The sequence below is a fragment of the Siphateles boraxobius genome, unplaced genomic scaffold (genome assembly GCF_051911475.1).
Source record: "Siphateles boraxobius isolate OS27281-9 unplaced genomic scaffold, OSU_SipBor_1 9, whole genome shotgun sequence".
NCBI classification, from domain to species: Eukaryota; Metazoa; Chordata; class Actinopteri; order Cypriniformes; family Leuciscidae; genus Siphateles; species Siphateles boraxobius.
The window spans coordinates 5675988-5700592 of NW_027509219.1; the positions used below are offsets into that span (position 1 = coordinate 5675988).

General features: G+C 36.7%; 1 protein-coding gene across 1 annotated transcript in view; it reads right to left on the reverse strand.

The window, feature by feature from the left end:
* Positions 1–24605, reverse strand: part of mtor (mechanistic target of rapamycin kinase) — a 234686-nt gene that overhangs the window by 98599 nt on the left and 111482 nt on the right. Inside the window, exons 29-34 of the mRNA XM_077224547.1 lie at positions 16029–16104; positions 13511–13650; positions 5715–5815; positions 4370–4485; positions 2099–2176; positions 1691–1798 (exon numbers count right to left, since the gene is read on the reverse strand). Coding sequence (XP_077080662.1) covers positions 1691–1798; positions 2099–2176; positions 4370–4485; positions 5715–5815; positions 13511–13650; positions 16029–16104 — 619 coding nt within the window. The remainder of the gene's footprint in view (positions 1–1690; positions 1799–2098; positions 2177–4369; positions 4486–5714; positions 5816–13510; positions 13651–16028; positions 16105–24605) is intronic.

Genomic DNA, 24605 nt, shown 5'->3' on the forward strand with positions numbered 1-24605 from the left:
TATAGTGCTTTTAACAATATAAATTGCTTCAAAGCAGCTTTACAGTGATAATAGGAAATTAAAGTAACAGATAGATTGTTTCAAAGCAGCTTTACAGTGATAATAGGAAATTAAAGTAACAGAGATTATGCCCATACAGCTGCTGTTTATATAGCGCTTTTAACAATATAGATTGTTTCAAAGCAGCTTTTCAGTGATAATAGGAAATTAAAGTAACAGATGGATTATTTTTAAGCAGCTTTACAGTGATAATAGGAAATTAAAGTAACAGAGATTATGCCCTTATAGCTGCTGTGCGCAAGCTGATAAGCAAAACAAACGGGTGGACTGGGCACGTAGCCGTATAGACGCGCAAGCTTGTCGATCGCTGCACATACCTTTTCACACAGACATTGCTGGAAAGTTTGTAGTTCGGTCGGATATTGCAATAACAAAGAAAGTAAAATGAGGAGCATATTGCTAACGTCAACTGTAGAGAGAGAGTGCATTTCTGTTGCATGCTCTTGATTTCTGATCGTTCACTTAGCACACATGCGTCATTTGAATTAAAGTAAAAACATGAACTGTACCATGATTTAAGTATAACGGGTGGTAGGGTACCGTTCACATTTTAACCAATACCTGAAATTCGGTGCCGGTACCAAACGGTACCTTTTTTCGGTACTAGGCATGTTTACCTCAATAACTGTAAAGAAACTAAGTTATTTGTAGAAGTGTTATTGACATTATGCTAGAGCTGCCTTGGTCGCTCTGCCATTGTCTGTGATACTTGAATATTAATAAAAACAACCATTGTTTAATTTTTTTAAATTTCTATGAAATGTTTTGTTTATGTCACAAATTGTGTTGTGAATTTTCTAGTAATCAAATGAAGACATAAAACATTAATTGAATTGATCTTTTTCAGTGTGTGTGTGGTAAATGAAACTGTGTGTCTGCGCCACTCATTCAAACAGAGACACGCAGAACATGCAGCATTCTTATTTAAATAGTCTTACTCTCGGGCCCAGATGCGTTCTCAGGTACCGAAATTTGGCACAGTACTTGGTAGTACCAACGTAATTTGGTCGGTGCCATTAAAAGTACAGAGTTTGGTACCCAACCCTAACGAGTGGTTCCCTGCATTTTTACAGTAATCACATGACGTTTTCAATAAGTCTTCTGTGCGCAAACATTCGAAGTACATGCCCAGAATGCTGCCTTAGACAGCACGTGAATAGCCTATTAAATTTAGTTATTTTTCATGTCTTGCATGTGAACGGACAAATTCACACAAAATTATATCAAAATGTCTGTACAGGCAAGTATTCTTGTGAAACATAGTTGGTTATGTCTTAAGTGAACATAAACAGTTGAAAAGAAAACAACAAAGAATATATGTTGGATATGTGTAACAGTATATATGGAAATTCTTTTGGTTTCTCTGTCCAATATTTGTAAAAATTAAAAATACAATGAAAATACAGGTATCGTTACTCAGTATCGGCAAGCACTAAAAATAAAACAATCAATATCGGACTCGTTCTGGAAAAAGTGGTATCGGTGCATCCCTAGTTTGCATCATTGAATAATTTCCCTGTTATCGCTGTAAAGCTGCTTTGTTTGAAACAATCTGTATTGTGTAAAGCGCTATAAATAAGGGTGACGTGACTTGACTTGACAAGGATGGAGGGAATAACACTGCTGTTACCTGCAGCCTCTCCCACCAGGTTTCCCTGATGATGTCCCTCCTTTCAGGAACCAGTTTATACTGGATCACCTCCTCTAACTCAGACAGCATTTGACATGACACCATGGCCTATGAGTGAGTGAGAGAGAGTGAGAGAGAGAGAGAGAGAGAGAGAGAGAGAGAGAGAGAGAGAGAGAGAGAGAGAGAGAGAGAGAGAGAGAGAGAGAGAGAGAGAAGGAAAGGAAAAAAATCATTATCTCACCCAATGTGTATATGCGTGTGTGTTCATTAAGCTGAAATAATGTAATAGTCTTTCCTGAAACGGTCTCAACTTTACCTCACATCCTGAACAGCATTCTTACTTATTCTTACATTCTGACTTAAGCCAAAATAAATATACTGTATTAAGACTGAGGCATATGTTCTTACCCCATATGCTCTACTGTAACTCTCTCCAGCCATGGCAGTGAGCTCAGCATCCAGTAGATCTCTGGCCTTATCGATGCACTGAAATCACATGAACACACAACATTATACCATAGAATGTTTTATTCTAGTTGTTTCACAGAGTTTTTTTTCAGTTAACGTACATCTATGAATTAGGACTGTTGACTGCATTGCAGTTATTTCAGTCAGTTGACTTTTATTACTAGCATTAGAGATTAGTTAAAAAAAAAAAAACTAATTATTCTTAAGTAAAAAAAAGTTGTGGCACCATAGGCCACTATGAAGTTCAATAAAACCTTTCTCTTTTGCTATAGCACCCAGGGCTTTGTGTGTTCTTAGTCCATGCCTGTCTAAGCACTCTGCTCATTGTCTTTTAACTGAAATCTCAATGCAGCAATTTATGAATAAAGGGAGTGAAGGAGAGACGGGAGGAGGGAAAGTATATTCCAGACTTCCTATCCTAAAGGCCTTCCACACAGGACTTTGAGATGGAGACCAGGAGATGATCAACCAACAAGGGCAAATATAGTGAAGTGTCACTATTTTCAGGAGAGGTAGTAATTACTTAAGAAAGCCACAAAGAGAGGGAGATTGTCATATTGGATGGAGACAAAATACACCTTCAGCATGACTACACATCAGACAACGAGCAGTCTTCAATAAGGTACGAGGTCTACTCAGACGCTGTGAGGGTGTACGCTATGGCCTGTTCTACCCTGCTGAGCTGAGAATCACTGCAAAAGATGGAGTGAGGCGAAGCTTTAAAGTTCCAAAGCAGGCTTTGGACAAAGTGAGAGAAAATTTACTGGGAAAAGACGAGATACAGCCTTATTACACTTACTACATTTGAAGATTCAAAGGTCATCACCGATAAGGAGGGCTGTTATGTTATTGTCTAAGGGAAACTGTTAAACCAACCAATGCTGCTGGCCAACATATACGCACCTAAGTGGGACAATGTAAATATTTTCAGTGACCGCTTTGCGCGCTTCCCAGATGTTGAAAGTCGCCAACTTATTTTAGGAGATGATTTTAATTGTATACTCCACCCAATACTTGACCGATCCAAAGCCACTTCCAGGACACATAGTAAATCAGCTTGATGTGTCAATGAGTTTCTGTAAACTTGTGGTATGTTTGACGCATGGAAATATAAATAGCCAACACCTATTTGGCAATATATATATATTTTTTTTTTCAGCAGTTCATCAGATCTATTCCGGGATGGACTTTATCTTTATAGACAAGATAATGTTACCATTACTTAGATAAAACTTTATGAAGCCATTGAACAACTGAAACAAAACTGAACTGACTTCAAACTACTGAACAATGACACTACTGTCTTATTTTTTAGAGCTGTTTTACTGCATACAGTATATGAATTCAGTTTGCATCATTGATCATTACTTTGTGTTTATTAATGAAAATCTGCTTTGAAACAATCTGTACAGTATAAAGCGCTATATAAATAAAGGTGACTTGACTAGAAACAATGTGTTTGAATGTTTAAGACGATGCTGCCGCAGGTACACAAGCATTTCATATTCGCCACACAGTGTGTGCAGGCTTTGATCTTTTGCGCATGCTCACACGTTTTTTTCTGCAATCAATCACCATAAACAACTTTTTGAAGTATTAAAATTTATGCATATTGAGATATGCACTTTGGTGATATTTCAATCATTTCAATATATCATGCAGCTCTACTAACCAAAATGACCTGCTCTAACCAGAAGCAGTTTCATCTGATCTCATCCTATGAATGGCTACTTTCCTTTCCAGCATTAAACTCGAGTCATGCTGGGACTGTGTTTCATTAAAAAAATCTTTGTCACAATGTCCTCATGAGTAATAGAGCAGGTGGGATGACAGGATAATATTGATGAACACAAAGAACACATGGGTCTGTCTGTGATGTTCTCCATGTGTATGATCTCATCTCTCTCTCCCACACACACATTCATTTTGGAAAAAGGAACATCAAATCACCACAGGGTCCAAACATTAGCCAAGTAATTTTATGTGCAGACTGAGGGTAGCCTTTGACCAATATTACATAACAGACACAATGCACCACACCAACTTTTGTGCTCCTCGTTTTGACTAAACATCTTTTCCCCTCATCTCCCTCCTGGTTGTTTCTTCCATGTATAGTGAGTTGGACATTTTTAGATGATGGAAAAATGAGTTTAGAGGTAGTTTAAATCCAGCTAATTTAATAACTCTCATTAGTTGTTCATTATGTAGTACCTGTTGAGCCAATGAGAAGAGATCCTGATGTAGAGCAAGCACTGCCCTGTAAAAGGCTCCATCATGGGTGTCTCGTGGGATCATACAGGTATACTCTTCCATACTGTCCCAGTGGCCTGACAAACACACAAAGAAGCAACTTATATTACATATAACTATTACATCTGCTACAAAATAATAAATTAATAATATAAACAAATATCTGTATGCAATATCTGAGACTCATATTCAAGATAAAGTTTCCCAGCAATGTGGAGATTTTAAAAGTAGACTAATACTCAATATTATATCCACATGATTTCAAGGAGAAAATTAATAGGATAAAAGCACAGAAAATGCTAATTTATATTTATTCTAAACTGATAGTGATTGACTGATGAATAATGACAGCATTTGAACTCTCAGGTCAAAAGTCACAATAGAATCTTGTTGCTTCATTTAAACATCTTCTTAGAAAGTACATGAAAATGAAAATCCACTTTTTTGTGGCTGTTGTTAATTTTAAGTATTTCATATGAACTCACCTCCTTGAAGTATGAGTTGTGAAATGTAGCTTTTTTTATTATTACATGTAAGCAGAGACAAAGACACCTACATTAGGTCTGTAAATTTAAATAAATATTTAGTGAATTACAATTATAAAACTCATTTACAATTTTATTTTGGGGATTTTAAAACACAATGTGAATATTAAATGGTATATAAAACATGAACATTACATGATTGTATGATATTTCTGTAATAACAAATGTTTTAATTTGAATGGCCTTCAAAGCACTTACATTAGGAAGTTGCCTTATTGCTTCATGTAACCAACTGTAGTTAACTTGTACCTTAATGTTGCTATGTATATATAGTATTGTCAGACTTGCAATTGGCTGCTGTTGCCGTCTGACATCAAGAATGTGTTGTGTGTTTGTGCACTAACCCCTTATCGCACCCCAAACAAAAACTCTAAACTACAAAAACTATGGAACTGCATGAATTATGTAAATAACCAATTTTGCTCAAAATTTATAACAGTAAACTTCATCCTAAAGGTGGCAGTTTGCATCTCTGTCCTATAGAAGTGTAATTTTAATTATGCATGATTGTGTTAATGTAATTATAGTGCTCCCTTTTGATAAATAAGTGGAAATTACACAGGGCTTGTTTTATAAAAACTAGTGAAAATTGGATAAAACTGCCAGTTGAAGTTGAAGCCACCAGATAAACTTGTATCACACACATGCATTACAGAATTCACAAATTCCTGAACTTCAACCTTATTTCAGTACAGCGCAAAACACAATGTTTTTTTAAAAATTAGAATTAGGTGAAATGTCAAATTTTTTCCTCCCCTCACCCAGTCCCCATGCTGCAGCGGCTGCCATGCGGGCCATCTTAGCTTGAGTCTCTTCACTGACCAGAGTCCACTCCTCACAGCACTGCTGATGCAGCTGACCCCTGACAAAGAAACAAGAGAAAGATAATGAGAAAGAAAGAGAGAAGAGGAGGCCTCACATAACCAGAATTTTGACTATCGGAGTAAAGTCAGATCCACAATAAAGCTTACTCTTGTCATGAACCTTGGAGATTGCAATGCATGCTCATTGCCAATACTCTTCTAGTTTGCATACTTAAGACACACCAACTAGCAAATACCAACATATTTGCACATCTGTTACAACAAAGTTGTCCCTAAGTCACTTTGCATTGTCTTGGCTGTGTGCTTAGGGTCATTGTCCTGTAGGAAGGTGAGCCTTCAATCCAGTCTAAGGTCCTGGGCACTTTGAACCAGATTTTCATTAAAGATATCTGTATTTTGCTTTGTTCATTTGTTCATTTTCATTCTTGCCTGACTAGTCCCCAAGTCCATGCCCCTGAAAAAAACCACCACAGCATGATGCTACCACCACCTTGCTTCACAATAGAGATGGTATTGTGCAAGGTGCTGAGTGGTCTCTGGTATCCTCCAGACATGATGCTTGTAATTGAGGCTAATCAGACCGACCAACTATGTCTTTTTGGTGCTTGTTTCAAGTATGGGTATCTGCAGATCGGAGTAATGAGCTTTCCGAAAGGTAGTGGGTGTGCTGAAAGACCTTTGCAGTTGGTCGCAAAAGCTGTCTGTTAGGGTGTGGGGTAGGGTTAGGGGTTAGTTTTTTCTTCTAGCACGGTGTACATTTCAGCATGCCCATTACTACCTGCAACGATCCCGGTGTCGTTTTTTTGAAAACTCCAACAAGTTCCTCATGTCTAGACTGAGCTGAGGCTTCCATCGGAACAATCTGCTATAAAGTCCAGATCGGTGAAGTGCTGCATTATCCGATCCTTGCCCTTCCATAAGTTTTTGTCATCTCCACATATGATCTCTCAGATCAGGTTCTTGGTCACCTCTCTTTATAAGGCCCTTCTCCCTCGCTCAGTTTGGCTGGGCGGCCAGTTCTAGGAAGAGTCCTGGTTGTTCTAAAACCTATGCCAATAAAGAATTATGGAGACCACTGTGCTCCTATAAACGTTTAAGGCAAAAGTATATATTTTTTTTTAAACAAAATACTGCCTCTGTCAGTTCCTGCAGTCAGTACCTTTGACCTCATGGCTTGGATTTTGCTCTGATATTTTCAGCTGTTAGACCTGCATAGACCTGTGTGTGTCTTTCCAAATCATGTCCAATTAATTTAATTTGAATTTAAATCCATTTAAAGTGTAGAAACATCTCAAAGATGTTCCAGAGAAATGGGAATGCTCTTGAGCAGATTTTAAGTTTCAGGGAAATGGGTCTGAAATCTTATTCAAAGTATTTTTTCAGTTTTTTGTTTTATATAAATAAATCAGTTTTTTTCTTTGTCATTATGGGGTGTGGAAACTTTAAGTAATTTAAAGCAGTTTAGCAATGCTCCAGATGTGCAATATAACAAAATGTGAAAAAAGAGGTCTGAATTTCTTCTCACTGCCTTTTATAAAAAGAATTCTGTATACAATATGAAAATGATTAAATTAAATAAAAAGGGTGTTGAAAAAATAACAGGATTTAACATTATGCTGGCAAAGCCTCAAAATTGTGTGTGCGATCTCTAAATTCTGGCCAGTTGAGAATACCTAGAATATCAAAATCGACTGCTGGTGGTAGATCCTTTTCCTATTTAGCACCAAAACTTTGGAACAATCTACCTAACATTGTCAGGGAAGCAGACACAGTCTGTCAGTTCAAATCTAGACTAAAAACACATCTCTTTGGCCTAGCATACACATAACACATTATAGACTTCTATAATTCAATGTTATGCTGCATAGTTTAGATCAGCCGGAACCGGGAACACTTCACATAAATCCTGATGTACTTGGTACATCAAAAGAAGGATGGTCTCTCTGTTCATCCCGAGGTTTACCACAAACCGCCGGATCCAGGCCACATCCAGATCTGATGAAGGATCATCACATGGACACGGACGACAATGCATCCCTGAAGTGCCAGACTTATCAGCCCTGTGAAGGCCTCATGGACACCTCAACAAACTCGCCTCCATACCGGCGTGAAGACTCCGACCCCCAACCAGATGGAACTGGATAAATATTGTGAAAGTTCTGATCCAATCTGACTTCTGACCTATAATGCTGCCTAAATCATAATCATACACTGTTCGTTCATTGGGCAAAGGAGGACTGGCCCCCTGACTGAGCCTGGGTTCTCCCAAGGTTTTTTTCTCCATTCTGTCTCTGATGGAGTTTTGGTTCCTTGCCACTGTCGCCTTTTTCGCCATTGGCTTTTGGTTTGCTTAGTTGGGGACAATTAATTTTATATTTAACAATATTATTACAACATTATTTTCCTGTTATCTCTGTAAAGCTGCTTTGAAACAATCTGTATCTTAACAAGCGCTATACTGTATAAATAAAGGTGACTTGACTTGACTTGACACACCATCTTACAGTTCATAAAGACCAAAAGCAATTAACAGATGTGAAAGGTCAGTTACTCCTCAGTGAGAGCTTCTGTTTGTGTCTAAGCCAGAATCTTTTCACCAAAAAAAATCTGATAAACTGCAAAAAGCAATGACATCATATCACATTTAGGAATGGTGCACCTTTAAAACAAATGGGCCCTTTGAGGCTAACAGTGCTGACACAGACACAAGCAAACCATGTGTTTCGTTGCTGGGGGTGGTGAAGAAAGGGTCCCCCCGATTAGCCCTGCGAGACACTGCTCATATGGGTTTCATGAGATGTGGTGGGGGATCTGAAACAAATGTGCTTTCTCTGCCACCTGGAAAAAACATTACTTATGGGGCCTTGCAAAATACAAGGTTCCAGGCTGCAGACAGACCTAAAACACAAAGACGCACATTAACAGCGAGACAGGAAAAAGGGCTCCAGTACCTTTACACGGGAACAGTCTATTACTCACTGGAATGGAATGTCACATGGAAATTTGACCAAAAAAACCCCAGCAGAAGTTGGATGGGCGTCACGTGAATTACACGTTTAGAGGAGAGCTGGATACTTATAGAGGTGTGCAATGTGGATACTTATGGGTAATTATGCTAGAGTAATGCATGAAGACACTTTAAACCTACATACAAGCGCTTCATTTACAGTATGGAGCATCCTACAATACATATAGGGAAATGTAATAAAACGAAAGCAATATGTCGGGCCTTTAAACAGCTTATAGTATAAACTTCCAGTAGACTCTAAATTAAATATTGATTTGATAAAATATGTAAGATAAAATATATAATTAAATACCGGTAATAGCTAAAACAAAAAAACTAATGTTGTGAATGCTTAGGATGTTTAAAAAAATAAGTCGGTGGGGTCTAGTATTGGTTTGGATTTTTGATACAACACATACATTTTTTTTTTTTGGTCATCTGATTCTATTTCAGTTTTCTTACCTAATGCTGTAGAACCTTTCACAATTACCAAAGTGCATGGAAAAATTAGCATAAACATTGTATAATGATTTGAAGGCTTTACCATGCAAAGCAAAAATCTTGTAGAGTCCAGCTTATTTTTAAGAAGCATTGGAAGGAATTCTTGATAACAGAATCAGGTGTGAAATAAATAAACCTACTACTGAGCAACAAACCATAAATCTCAGGATAATAAACCTCAGAGGTCATGACACTAACAATCATTAATCAGCTCAGTGAAGCTTACTGAATATATAAGAACTAGAGTTAATACTGTAAGTGCTTTTATATGCACACATCAGAAAGCTGTTTATAGTAAGACGTAAAACAACATTCATGTTCGCATTGCATCCACTATGTTACCAGTGTACTAATAAATTGCTGTATGCATGCATTTTAATGCAATGCGAGCAGATCTAAATGTAATGCTGCAATCAAGACATTTTGTTATTCATTTTAGCATTTAACTTTAATCATGACAGTCATAATGTTTTTAGTTTATGTTTTTAATGTTTTGTGTCAGGCATTTTAGGTCCATTTATGTTCGTCTTGTTTGACACTTTTGCCCCAAGCCCCCATTAATTTCTGCCTCTGTTTCAGACTGATTTGTAAAAATCACCTATCAGAATGTAATTATTTCCATTGCATGAGAGTAGATGTTAAAACTTCATGCTGATTTGTACTCGGCTTTCGCCAAGATAAGCACCAACTAAGACGTAGCTTTATAGTAACCTATGCTTCTCCATCCATTTACGCTTCTTTCCATATGGTGATGTGAATCTCCTTCTGTCTGGTGTTAATAGCTGCAGTGTATTTGCGCCTCAGCACACACAACGGCTGCAACCACAGTGCGGTCCCCCCATGACAACCATCTGGATTGAGCTGAGTAGGGGACATCTCTAGGGTCTCAAGTGGGCACCTTCCGTCCTCAGTGTTTCGTCGACTACCCAACGACACCTCAAGAGGGCCCGACAGTGACTCTGGCGTCCCAGAGTCACCCGCCCCGTCCATTTACATTTACATTTATTCATTTAGCTGACGATTTTATCCAAAGCGACTTACAATTGCTATATATGTCAGAGGTTGCACGCCTCTGGAGCAACTAGGGGTTAAGTGTCTTGCTCAGGGACACATTGGTGTCTCACAGTGGATTCGAACCCGGGTCTCTCACACCAGAGCCATGTGTCTTATCCACTACGCCATCACCACCCGTCCCCCACTCAACTCAGCCCAGCTTACTGACCTTTACATCCTTCCTACTGCTGAGGTTGCTCCTTCCTCGTAGTTCACATGTGACCTAACCACAATCTCTCACAATATCTCCGCAACCCGACCATACTTGCCAACCCCGTTAGACTAAGGCTGTCGAGCCCCACTGCCGTCGTTAAAGCGGTCAGTGGCAACGGTTCCGTATGGCATACTACCGCAAAACACAATATCTGTCCAAACACCAATCCTCATTCACTCAAAACACACATGAACGTAATAACTGTAATTACTATACAAACTATACAAATAAACCAACAGACTCAAGTTCTTCAAGAATTCTTCGAAACCGTAGCGTGGCGGCCTGTACACAGCCAGCCAGAATCTTTCCGTCTCAACCACATTCAGTTGCTGCTCCTCTCTGCTGCTTCAGATAAGTTCTTTACTGTCCGACGCAACTCTTGGCCACTGAATCCGATGTCTCTGGGGGTTGTGGAGTGTGCCACAAATCCTCGACAACCCACTTCCACTGGATAAACCCGGACTCTCCACCCTCGCTGTTCTGCTTCAGTGGCCAGCTGAGCATATCGCAGTTTCTTCCTCTCATATGCCTCATCTACAGCATCCTCCCATGGCACTGTTAACTCTATCAGTTGAACAATGCGTGCTGATCCAGACCACAAAACAACATCTGGTCGGAAGTTAGTGGTGGCGATCTCAGGTGGAAAAATAAGCCGTTGATCAAGATCAGCCAGCATTTTCCAGTCCCTAGCAGCTTCCAGTTGTCCTGGGCGAGAATTGGTTTTAACACCTATTCTTGATGGTAAAGTTAAAGGCTCACTAAAGAGGCTTGAAACACGCAGCATAATTCAATACATTGACGTAATTTCCACTGAAACAGGAAGACAGGTCGGGACATATCGAACAGCTCCTCTTCTTTTTAAAAAAAGCAATAGTGTTTTGTTCATGTCACAGCTCGGGCAGAGCCGTTGAGCTCGGTAAAGCCACAGTTTCCTCCTAATCTCTAACCGTTTCTCCTAAGTCCTAATCTCCTCCATATCACTATCAAATGTAGAATTCTGTGTAGAATTCAAATGGGTCCGATACATTTTGTGGTCTGCGCCGCACTCGCACATACGATCCACTCTGTCATAATTTACTTGCTTAAAGTCTGTCATCATTTACTTACCCTCATGTCATTTCAAACCTATTATTCAAACCAATTTTTAAACTTAACTTCAAAACACAAATAAAGATTATTTTAAGGTGACCTTAGATATTGTTGTCCTGCCACATTGTTGTCCTGCCACTGGTCCTCGCACATCAATAATGCATGTTTGATCCCCCATATTTGATGTACTCTATATATGTGCCTTGATCAATGTTTGTATGTGAATAAAAGCACAAATTCAATCTGTTTTTATGATATTTTTGAACATCACAGTTTTGGTCAAACTAAATCTCTTAGGTTTAGATAAAAATATCTTCAATTGTGTTTTGAAGATGATCGAAAGTATTATGAGTTTGGAATGACTTAAGGTTGAATAATTGATGACAGAATTAAAATTTTTGGTAAAACACACCTTTATAAAACAAAAAGCTAACTTCTAACAGTGTCTACACAGGACGCATAATCAGTAATGCTGTTTACACTGGATGCAGTGGTGCAGTGGTCAATGCAAACCGACAAATCCCGAAAGAAAACTAATGCTCTGTTCTATTTCTGACATACTCCAAGCACCTACACTACATTTCTGACACAAAGGACAAATTAATTTACAACGGCCACTTTGTTGCATCCAGCATCAGCTGTTGCGATGTGGTTTAAGACAGCATCATAACTGAAATGGCGATTTATAAGAGAATATTTTGGAATGTTCTACATAGGCAGAATGTTTCTCATGTGAAATGCACAAGAGACTTGGCTCACCAATTTTTCCAACATAACTTGCTGTTAGTATGTTGCCAAGCCAAAAGAATGATTCTTTTAAAGGCATAAAATCACTGCACAAACAAGTATGGGGCAGAATAATCATTTTTAATTACAGCTAACTATTGCTATTGATTTTCTATTATTCCGTTTCCACCAATGCCATCTATTGTCGTATTACCGGATTCACCGACAACAACAAATCCAGGAAGTCCGCCCACTACCAGGCACTCTCCAACACAAACAGTTCCCAGTAAATGACAGAAAGATTTTTTTTCTTTCAAAAGCCGAGAAAAATAATCAAATGACAGCACTGTGTTTCCATGAGGGCAAAAAGAGATGCAGTAAGAACACACACTCAATCACTGCTTGTACTCACTCAATCATATTCTCACCTCATTGTCACCCTGTATTAAGAAGAATTATATTTCACATTGGAAATTACTTTCTATAGTGTAATTTTGAATATATCAAGAACTAGAGTTAATACTGTAAGTGCTTTTATATGCACACATCAGAAAGCAAAGAAAGCTGTTTATAGTAAGACGTAAAATGACATTCATGTATACAGTACATGCACTATGTTAGCGGTGTACTATTGAATCGCTGTATACATGCAATGCATTTAGTAACCAGCATTGTCCTCATCTTTCTGTTCTTTTATCCGATCATTTCCATGTACTCTTGACAAACCTGTAAGAACGCTACTTATGCATTTACATGGCTTCCTAAGTCAGAATTGTAGTAAATTTTCCTTTGAACATTTCAGAGCTTCTGGTTAGCATGTCTTGATGTTATAAAATTATGTTTGGCACAAATGTAAAATCGGTTCACAAATTAATCAGTAACTAATAACAGCTGGGTAACATCTAACAGCACTACAAACTGCCTGCTTAGAAACACTGACCTGTCCTTCATTAAGAATATGACTACATAGAACTGTCTGAAAAAGGGGGGCATTCAATAAATGTATCCTGCAACAAAATGTACAAATGACATGCATGAACTGACACATGCAAATTCCAAAAAATAACCAAAGTTGTAAAAAAGAAAGAATTAGCCTGCTCACTTCCAGAAACTGACAAGTCATGACAAGTAATGTGTGCATACCATTCGCCTAGCGCTTCCAGACATCTCATGCGACCCAGAATTAGCTCCGGATCATCTTTGTTCATGTCAATTTTTTTATCATAGGCGACCAGAGCATCTTCCCACTCATGAAGTTTCTCGTACCAGGTGGCCTGAATCTCCTGTAGTGAAAGACAAAACATAAAAGGATGAATGATGGAAATAAAAGAACCAAAATCTCATAGCACACAACACATTATATTATTCCTAAAGGGAGCAATCAGAAAAATTAGTGACTAAAACACAAGTGCTAAGACACTAAACCCCATTCTCTGAACCAAATTCTCAAAGGCAAAAGCTCATTTGTAGAATAAATCATTTTTTTCTGCAAAACCTTAAATGCGTTCAGGCAGTTAGACACCATTTGCAAATTTCAACACATTCTCACTCACTAAAACACATTTTGCACTGTGATGCACTTGTTGCAAAACAGTAAACACATGCAGGCAAAAAGTTACACAACTACAACACATCTGTCATTGTTTGCACAACGGCTCAAAATTGTTCACACTTTTTTATAATGATGTGAAACAAATCAACTGTACAAAATATAAGCCAGCTCAGAGTGTACAGGTGGCACAGGTGCACTTAAAATTGATACGGATAATGGATGGAAACAATCTGAGAAAGAGAGCAGAAGAATATGTGCAAGAGGAGGTGGATGAGGAGGAAGAGGATCAGGATGAGAAAGAGGAAGGTGTGGACAGTATTGTCAAGGCTGGATCAGGCACACCAGAGAGTTTTTTCCTTTGGCTGGCACGAGAATTGTCTGTGATGTGAACAAAGACCTCAGGCTGGACCCAACATGAATACATGATGCTGATGCAGAATGAATCTCTCATTGACTTTAATTTAGCAGCTGTACGACTTTAAACGAAAAGCATGTTACAGTACACTCAATAGAGTTTTCTTTGACCCTTTGAGCTTGACATTTGGCCCACTGTATTTTTACAGTATGCATGTACTGAATATACAGACATTCAATACTATACAATATTCAATCCAATACTATACTTGTAGTACATACAGTATACAATATATTTACCTTACTAAGCTGAGATAATTATACTTTTTTACGTAATTGCAAAATTTGTTTGCAATACACCTTGTTTTATTTAATTGCATGCTCTGGATGCTTTGTTTTTTTAATTTTTTATTAAGTGTCTAATGAATGATCTGTAGCATTTTCAAATTGACTGAGGTGTGCATGATCTAAATCATTGTTTGATTTTGAGTACTGATGAAATGGTTTTGAGACGATTGTTTGGTTTTGCCAGAAGAGTCAGTTGTGAATTGTGAATGTAGTTTGACAATTTGGTTTTGTGTTTTGGTTGTGAGAAAATGAGTAAAGGTGTCAAGAAATGTGTCTTAGTAATTGTGTAAAACTTTAAGTAAGCCAAATTAATTAAGCTCATCAACAACAATCAGGTTGTTCAACAATCAGCTCACTGAACAATCAGGATTTTCAATTTCACACAATCACATCCATGGGAATGCAGACAGCTTAGTATAGATAGCTCCAATTGCTGTTCCAATATTTAATGGAAGGGAAAAGCAACTGTTTATTTTAAAATGGGCAGCAAGTCCACTGTGAGCATCTGCCAGAGTAAAGGATGGCTTAGCAATGTTTGAAATAACACTTAAATGTGGCATATTTTATAATATAATATAAGCTTATACAGCTTATAATATTTAAGCTGTATTTTGTTGTTTTATTAACATTAATGAAACGGACAACAGTAGGAATATTAGGTGTCTGCAGTCACTTTAAACTGCACGGACCGAAAAAACATACAAACATCCGGTTTCTTTCTTAACTGTTCACTTATGACATAACCGAGAGAATAATTACCGAGACGGGTATTTAGACATAATTTTGTGTTTATGTGTCCGTTCAAGGGCAAAGAAACGCAAGAGGAATCAATTCGGTGTTCGAGTGCTATCTGAAACGCGCCTCTCTCTCTCTCTCTCTCTGCGCTAGTGGCTGTGCGCACATATATCATGCGAGTCCTGATTTTTGCCTCTTCTTCTGCGTTTAAAATTGTTTGAATTTGTAAATTGGCAACACAAAACATGCCCAAATTATAAACTTTCGTTAATCCGCGAATCACGGATCAACTGCGATTCGTTCCACCCCTACAAGACATGTCCTGTGTTTCTGGACAGCAGGAGATACTTTGAAGACAGGAGTACATCATATGATGTCTCAAAACTTCTCAACATTTTAAAAAATATATTACTAAAAAAATAAATAAAGGTTACATAAATGTGAACAAAAGGCTTAACTATTACAAAATAACTTTCAGATGAAGAGAGACAAATAGCTACTATTTTCCCTTAATTCTCATGAAAATAATAAGTGAAAAAGTAAACAAAAAGAATTGAGGTGAAAAATGACCAAAACCTTTCTTGACAGGCTTTGTGAAATTCACCCAAGTGATCATCTTATGTAACCAATGCATAAATAATTAACAGATGAATAAGGGTTTAAAGCTCTTACCAGTTCTCCAAAGTGTTTCATGGCATACTCCAGCACTCCTGATGCAGCCTCTGGCTGCTGGAGCTTATTATTGATGCTATTAAAAGAAAAACAATGCAATGTTTTAGTCCAGAAACACTCTAAATCTACTCTAATACTACACGTATGATAATGGATAAAAGTTTTAGGTTGGCTGCAAACACAGTCTCTATATTTCCTTCTCAGCTGAGGTCCAGACAATACTTTTTTGGAATAGTTATAATTTCCATCTGGGCAACAGTAGTGCTTTGTAAAATAAAAAATAAAATCCAAAGAGTCAAAATAGTTATCAATATAAGCTCAGTGAGTACAGTTCCGTTGTTTTGACGTGCTGCTCACTTTAAACTGAATAAACCGTAAAATAGTGCTACAGTATGTATCGCAGTCCAGTTGGAACACAGCCAGGGTCCACTATTTGAATATGCCTGGAATAGGCCCATTCAGAGACCTTTTGGCATTAGTATGGTCTCAAGTTTACAAGGAGGAAAGGTCATTCTACAAATGCAGAGAAAAATCTGCTGACACGAATCAAAATAACTGTAATCTAATTTATAACTGTAAAAAACGATAGTATTTCCAAGAAGATGAGCACTTAGTCAGTAGATCTGCACAATAAATGTTCTGTCAAGTATTTCATTTTTATGTTTATGATAGTTCTAATGATCAACTTCCCATCTGGAAGCACTCTTATGTAACGCCACTCTGAAGTTTTCCATGAGTGCCAAACCTGCTAATACATCTTGTTTTACAAGGGTAAGGGAATCCCAGTGAAAACAAATGATGCCATGAATCCAAACCAAAAAACGCATACATAACTATTTAGTAAAACAATAAAATATATATATATATATATATATATATATATATATATATATATATATATATATATATATATATATATATATATATACACCTGTATATATGCAACAATACCAAAAACATTTATGTTACAACACTAAAAAGAAACAGCCATTATGATATTAATGATCAACACATCAACAATAAAAAAAGCAGAAATACAAAAAAAACATCCTGAATATCCACCTTTTACACATTTTACATTATGGGAGGCATTTCCGGTTTGAGGAATTTCCACTCAAAAAGACTATTTGACTATTCTGCATTGTTTATCCTTTTGACCTTTCATTCAAAAAAATTGCAAAAATCTAACCTTTCAAATTGAAAGTGGGGGGGGGGGGGGAAATCACACTATGAAATAAATGTTTTTCTCCAAAACACATTGGCCACAATTATTGGCACCCTTTTATTAAATACTTTTTGCAATCTCCTTTTGCCAAGATAACAGCTCTGAGTTTTCAGCATTATAGTTTTCTCCTATAAAGAGATCAGAGACCATTCCCCCATACAGAATCTTTCCTCTGGCCAACAAACAAACAGTGTATGATTATGATTCAGGCAGCATTATAGGTCAGAAGTTAGATTGGTTTGGAACAACCAGAACATTATCCAGTTCCATCTAATGTGACATGGTATAACAAGAATATCTATGGCAAAGGCTCTTATTTTGAAAGGCTCTCAGACGCTGCATTAATTTTTTCTTCTTTTTTTTTTTTGTATTCTGCTGTAACAGTATGAAATACATACATATGTGATGCGGCAATAGGGGTGCTTTTTAACTGCTCTTGACTACGCCACTACAATTTTGTTTGGGTAGGAGATCCCAAATCACAAGAGGGTTTCCCGCTCGGCTATACAATTAAATGAATAAACTTAAGGCAAAATTACTATAAAAACAAAGCACCACTTTTAATAAATACATACAATCTGGTCTCATTTGATTTTACTCAAAAGCTGTTCAAACTTACTCATGAAAGATGGCAGTACAAGTAACTGTGGAGGGTAGGAACACTTCAAAAAGGAAATGCACACAACAAATGAATAAATACAATAAACCCCAAAATAAATTACATAATTACATAATTTCTTACACAGCACACTAAATGCATGCATACACACCAAAACGCTCTCCACACCACACTGGTGTATGAATCAAAGTGAATTGTTACATAGTTACAATATTGAAAACTGTAGATAATGACCTAGCTTGAGTTCACAAAATAAACCATATAAAAAAATACAACTGATTAGTTTCTGGGCCAACAAACAAACAAAAACGAAATATTAATGATAAACCACAAAACCATAAACTATTTGAAAAACAAAAAATAAAGGTAGGGAAAACAGTGATCAGTTGCACAGGACGGATCAAACTCAAAGATCAAAGAAAAGACAATACATCAATAAAAACAAATACCTTAGTTGCCTTTTGGCTGATTTCAGAAGCAACAGGAAGTACAACAGCAGTTAGTATTTATCGCTCATCCAGCTCAACATAACCAATGTGAGGGCCTTTAACGCAACTTGTCTACAAAAGAGTAATTTGTTTTAATACATACAAAAGGGGGTGTCACTGATCATTTCATACAATAAAACAACCCGTTTTGACAAAGTGTAAACACTCAAGTGCAGTGTGCTGCAATTGTAATTAGTGTCCATCCCTCACCCAGCCTAACCTTATCAGCATTAGGGCATTTAGACCACACGTTTAAAACAAACCATCTACATAAAGCTGGCCCGTTTGAATCAACATCATTGTCACTAAAAATCACTGGCTCTTGGCCAACACATCATAAATGAGCATTAAAAACACCCTTCTCATAATCATAACACCTATTAAAATAAACCTACCAGAGCTTGTTCTTCCAGCGACCATGCCAAACAATTCAGGCACTGCAACCATTCCACTTATAGGAAGTGGCATATTTAAAGGGAAATTACACCCTGTGCGGATACCCTATATATATACATACATAATATATATATATATATATATATATATATATATATATATATATATATATATATATATATATATATATATATATATATATATATATATATTAACATACACACTCATGTGAGTAAGAAAGGACACCCTTTATAATTTTATGGTTTTACATATCACAACATAATAAAAATCATCTCGTCGTTAGCAGGTCTTAAAATAAGGTAAATACAACTGCAGAAGAACAACAACAAATGACAAAATATAGCTGCAAGCAGCAATACGGGGCCCGCAAGCAGAACAAGTACAGCAAGCTACAAGTACAGCAAGCACAGCAGCACAAAATTACAGCAGCACAGCAAGTACTGTATGCACAGCAGCTCAGCAAGTATTTAAGCTCCAACAGCAGTGCAGAGCCGGAAGAACAAAAACAGCAGAAATTGATAGTACATGTAAATGTACATCAAGCACAGCTGCACATTAGAAGAACAAAAACAGCAGAAATTGAATGTACATGTAAATGTACATCAAGCACAGCAGCACATCAATTACAGCAGCACAGCAAGTACTGTAAGCACAGCAGCGCAGCAAGCTTTTAAGCACCAACAGCCAGAAGAACAAAAACAGCAGAAATTGAATGTAGATGAAGAACAGATAGGTTCAGAAGTACAGATAGGATGAAATGAAAATGAACAGAAGGTCTGATGAGAACGAACACAGAATGAAGGTAAAAAACAGGTTTGCGACATCATAACTTTTTTTTTCCAGTATAGCAAAAAAATCGGGAACAGTACTTCTATGCGGCTCGGTCTGAAGATCTTTTGAGCAAATTTTGGACAATTTTGGACAAATTTTGAAGGAGGAGTAGCGAAAAAACTGTTTTACATTCGCTCCAATATGGCGGCCAGTCACATTGTTGAAAAATAATATATGAGATATCGTTGAAATCGGTATAAGCCAAGGAACTTGTCCTAGGGGGTCAAAAATTGGTCCAATTACTATTCATTAGCATCACTACACGTGTGCCAAATCTCAGCATTTTCCTATGTACGGTTCATAGGGCTGCCATTAGGGATGGAAATTGATAAGAATTTAACGAATCCGATTCCATTATCGATATTGCTTATCGATTCGATTCCTTATCGATTCTCTTATAGGGGAGTTGATATCGGGCTACAAGTCCCTTCATTGTCTTTTCTTATTCATTGACATGCTTATTCTGTGCATTTTGTGCACTTTTTTGTATGAAATCATATTTATTTTGTCCATTAAAAGTGTGCTTTAACTTTAATTGAGCAGCGCAGAAAAAATAGACTCGGCACCAAAACCAAAAACAAATATGAAAACATAAACTGTTAAGTGTCTACTTTTTTGTGTGTCCATTTACAATCGAAATAAAACATTGTGCTTTTGTAAAATAAAGAAAATCTACAGGGTGTGCTTTCTGCCTCTCCGTCTCCGTGAACGTTTTTCTCTAAAACTTAAAACTAAGCGAATACTATTCACCCAGGCATGAGCAATATATCTTTATATTCCATTTTGAGGAGCAACGGATCTAGCCGATGATTTTGAATGGTAATTTTTTTATTCTTAAGTGCTTTGTTCTAATTGCGATTTGGAAAATGGTCTGTAAACCGCAAAAAGACTGTTTAAATATGAATCGCGTGTCTGTGTGTGAACAAATGAACGGCACAGTTGTGCACTGTTGTTTACTATGTTACAGACAAAATATGAAAGAACATTTCGTTGACTAGTTTTGGATAGATTATAAAGTTCTTACTGTAAAATTGAAATTAGGGATGGGACGATTACCGGTTTCACTATAAACCACGATAAAATGTACTGACGGTTAGTAATAACGTTTAAAATTCAATTATCATTAAAACCGTGTTTGATTATCGCGATTTTAATAACTCACTATAAATCCTGTCCAGCTAGCAACAGTCTGACGCAGGCGCGCAGCGTTGGAGTTTTTCTTTTTATTGGAGAAGGAATGGCGGAAGGCAGTGACCGTGTTCGGGAGATTTTTCAGCCTTTTAAGAGGACCAAATCTGAGGTGTGGTCATATTTTGGGGGAAATATGAGGGAAACATAATTGAGGATGGTCACTCTGTCTGCAGAACATGCTCAAAAAAAGTCGCAGTGATAGGGGTAAACACTTCAAATCACTACTGTTGTAGCGAACGCAAGGCAAGTTAACTTTGATCTCAATACTAAAACTACATCTGGGAAATAATTCGGCACAAAATGTTGTTTCAAGTTGAAATATTTTATCTCACTCACTTGAAATAAACTTGAAGCTTCCGCGAAGACAAGTTTGCAGCAATAAGTGGCTTTGATCCAAAGACGAACGAACAAGTTCAAACAAGACTATTAAGAGTGACATTTAAGAGATAATAATGTATATTCATTGTACACTTATAACACAGATTTTTTTTTACCACATAATTACGGGACATATTGAATAGAGATTAATGTCTCTATTCTTACCTGTTAAATCCATTTTGTACAGCGTACAAAACTCGTCCGGACAAGATGATCACAACAATATGATCAAATTCTGTAAACAATAAATCAACTCTGATTTAATTTTCAATACAATCAAAAACGGAGACGCAAGATGACAAATTGTACTTGAATGAAATGAGAGCGCACGTCCGTTGTGATATACATGGATGTGCGCAGTGTTATAATGCGTTGCTATTGACGACGGTCATTATAAGGAAGGAAATGACACAGAATAGAATCTTGCTTTATAAAGTGCATAGAGCTGCTCGTTTTATTTGTTGTTTGTTGATTCTCAAATATAAACGTTTTGAAATGTTTTCAGTGTGAGCATGTTATTTTTTAACACTTTTAACAAAACCGTGATAATATTGATAATCACGATAATTTCATTCACTATAATCGTGATATGAAATTTTCATACCATCCCATCCCTAATTGAAATCAAATAAGCTTTTGTTAGACAGTTTCTGCTCATATGTTAAATATATAGTATGTTTTGTCAAAAATAAACTCATCACCTAAGATGTTATTATAGTGTTTGTTCCAATGTAGGCTTTATCAAACTAATGAATCCTTAACTTTGAAATAAGTATGATAAAATGTATACTTTAAGGGGTGATGAACTGAGAAATCTAATTTTCCTTGAGCTTTTGACATCTAAGAGGTCACCATATTATAAGAATATCCTGTAAGTTTCAGAACTGAAAACGTCCTTGTTAGTCCAATAAATGCTTTTATTGACACCAGGCTCAGCAAACGACTCATTTTTCAAACTGGGGAACTATGACGTCAAAGAGGATAAAACACCACCCCCGCAGAAGAAGATCAACCCCTACTTCAACACGGCCGGTTTAGCCCCGCCCACCGATTCGCGCATTACAGGCATAGCTAAATAACATAGGCCTACCTCGTGATGACAAACCGGATCGAGCTACCCAGCAGTAAACATGCCATTTACTAAATATTGTGCAGTGCCTGGTTGTGGAAGAAGACAGTCGCTGCATAAGCTTCCTCTGGATTCCAATAGGAATGCATGGTTAAAATTTATTTTTAATGAGGTTCCAGCTGATGTGGGTAAAACATTGTCCGTTTGTTCACTTCATTTCGCTGAGGACTGTTTTGTAAACAAGACACAGGTCGAGACAGGATTTGCAGACCGATTAAGATTGAAAAACGGTGCGGTGCCTTCTATATTGGATCCGACAGGAATGGTGCAACACACTTATGTGCGTAAAATTTCTATAAAAACATTAAAGATAGCCTACATTAGAAGTAGCATAAACAATTAACAATAACTTACCACGCTGTCACAGGCTGAAGTATCCATTGTATTTGAGGTGTTGTTGGTTCATTGTCCTGCGATACGGGATCGGACTCTGGGTCGAACATGTATGGGCGAATCATTCCGGTTGCCATTTTACAACATTGGAAGTTTTCAAAACAATTTCCCCCACGTGCATTGACGAGTGAGTTGAAACTCTTATGCAAAACTGTTATCCACTCACAGCAGTGGGCGTTTACTTCCAAGTCTTCAATGCGAGACGCCCATAAAAACCGAGCGTTTTTGAGCTAGGCTCAAAACTAGGGTAGAAAATAGCCTATTACTTATTCATTTTGATGTTTTTGAATGTAAAAACCAAGCGAACGTCATAAGTTGACCTCAGACAACAATATAATTTTTTTTAAAAAGCCAGTTCATGACCCCTTTAAAAAAAGAAATATTACAATGGAAATATTGTTAAAATTGTAATTGTTGTTGATTTACATGTGAACACTTTTTAATAAAATAGGTAGATGTAAAAAAAATGTTAATAGGTAAATATAAGACTTCTCATTAAATTATTTATTATTGTTTTTTATTAGCGTCACATTTTGGGAGAAGATATATTCCAAAACTTTCTGAAAATACAGTATGAGAATTAACTGCACAATTACTAGAAATGTTTACCTTGGATATTATACAATTTGCATGTATAAAAAATTTGTGGAATAAGACAATTCTTTTTTCAAGATGTTTCCAACTCTAACTTTGAACCAATTCTGTAGAATTGACCATATAGCCTATTTGAACAGGATTTGTTTCCAGGTACGACAATGTACTAAAAATGTGCTTTTGACTTTCATTTATATTTGGATTATATATATATATATATATATATATATATATATATATATATATATATATATATATATATATATATATATATATAGGGGTTTTTTTGTACTCGCATTCTTTCTTGTGGGACACACCTGAATGAAAGGCTCATTATGCAGGTCATTGTCTTCTCAGGTGTGAATCAGAGCATTATTCATGATCCTTCATGCCCCCACGCATATAGCCTTTCCAAACAAAAAGTGTTTTACAAAATTTAAATCAATGTATTGTTTTATGTGAATGATAAGGCTGGGTGATTTTCAGATCATTTATTCAACCAAAATGTTATTAGTTGGTTAGTCGCAGAAAAAAAAAAAAAAACCTCATGGCAAAGTCAAGCAGACAGATCTAAATCTAGACTAAATCCAGAAGACCTGTGGCAACGTCTCCAAGACACTTGAAGAATCATGCCTGCAAAGCTACTAAGACAAAAGCTGTTTTAAACGCAAAGGGTGGTCACACCAAATATTGATTTGATATAGTTAATAGAAATTAATTGATAAATAAAATCTATTTATGACAATTTTTTGAAAGCATCCTCCTTTACATCATTTTTACACAAGTGTCTAAAACTTTTCACAAAAATTTTGCTTTGCAGGAAGGTTTCTTCAAGCGTCTTGAAGATGTTGCTGCAATTCTTCTGGATTTAGTCTGTCACAGTTTATTCTCGTATTAACTGATGATGGTGAGATCAGATCTCCGTGTGTTGCAAAACAAAAATCTCACTGGATTATAACAATTAATGGCAAAATGAATGTTTGGAAATGTAAACTGATATTTCCTACTGACATACTAAAGCAAGAGATAAAAAATAACTGGCTTAAAAACATTTTTTGGGGGTGAAAAATACTAACGTGCCTAAGACTTTTGCACATTAGCAGTATTGATGAAAATAGTGATTTTTAAAAATGGAAAAATTGTTATTTTGTTAATTAGGGTAAAATTAATAGTGCATGGCGTTAATCCCGCACATGTAATTTGTTTCATTCATACTCAACAACTGTGGGCGCCCTCGGAAAAAGTAAGCAGTCAATGATAAAATAAGAACAAATAATGATGGATGAATGGATGGATGGATTTGTTGCCCATA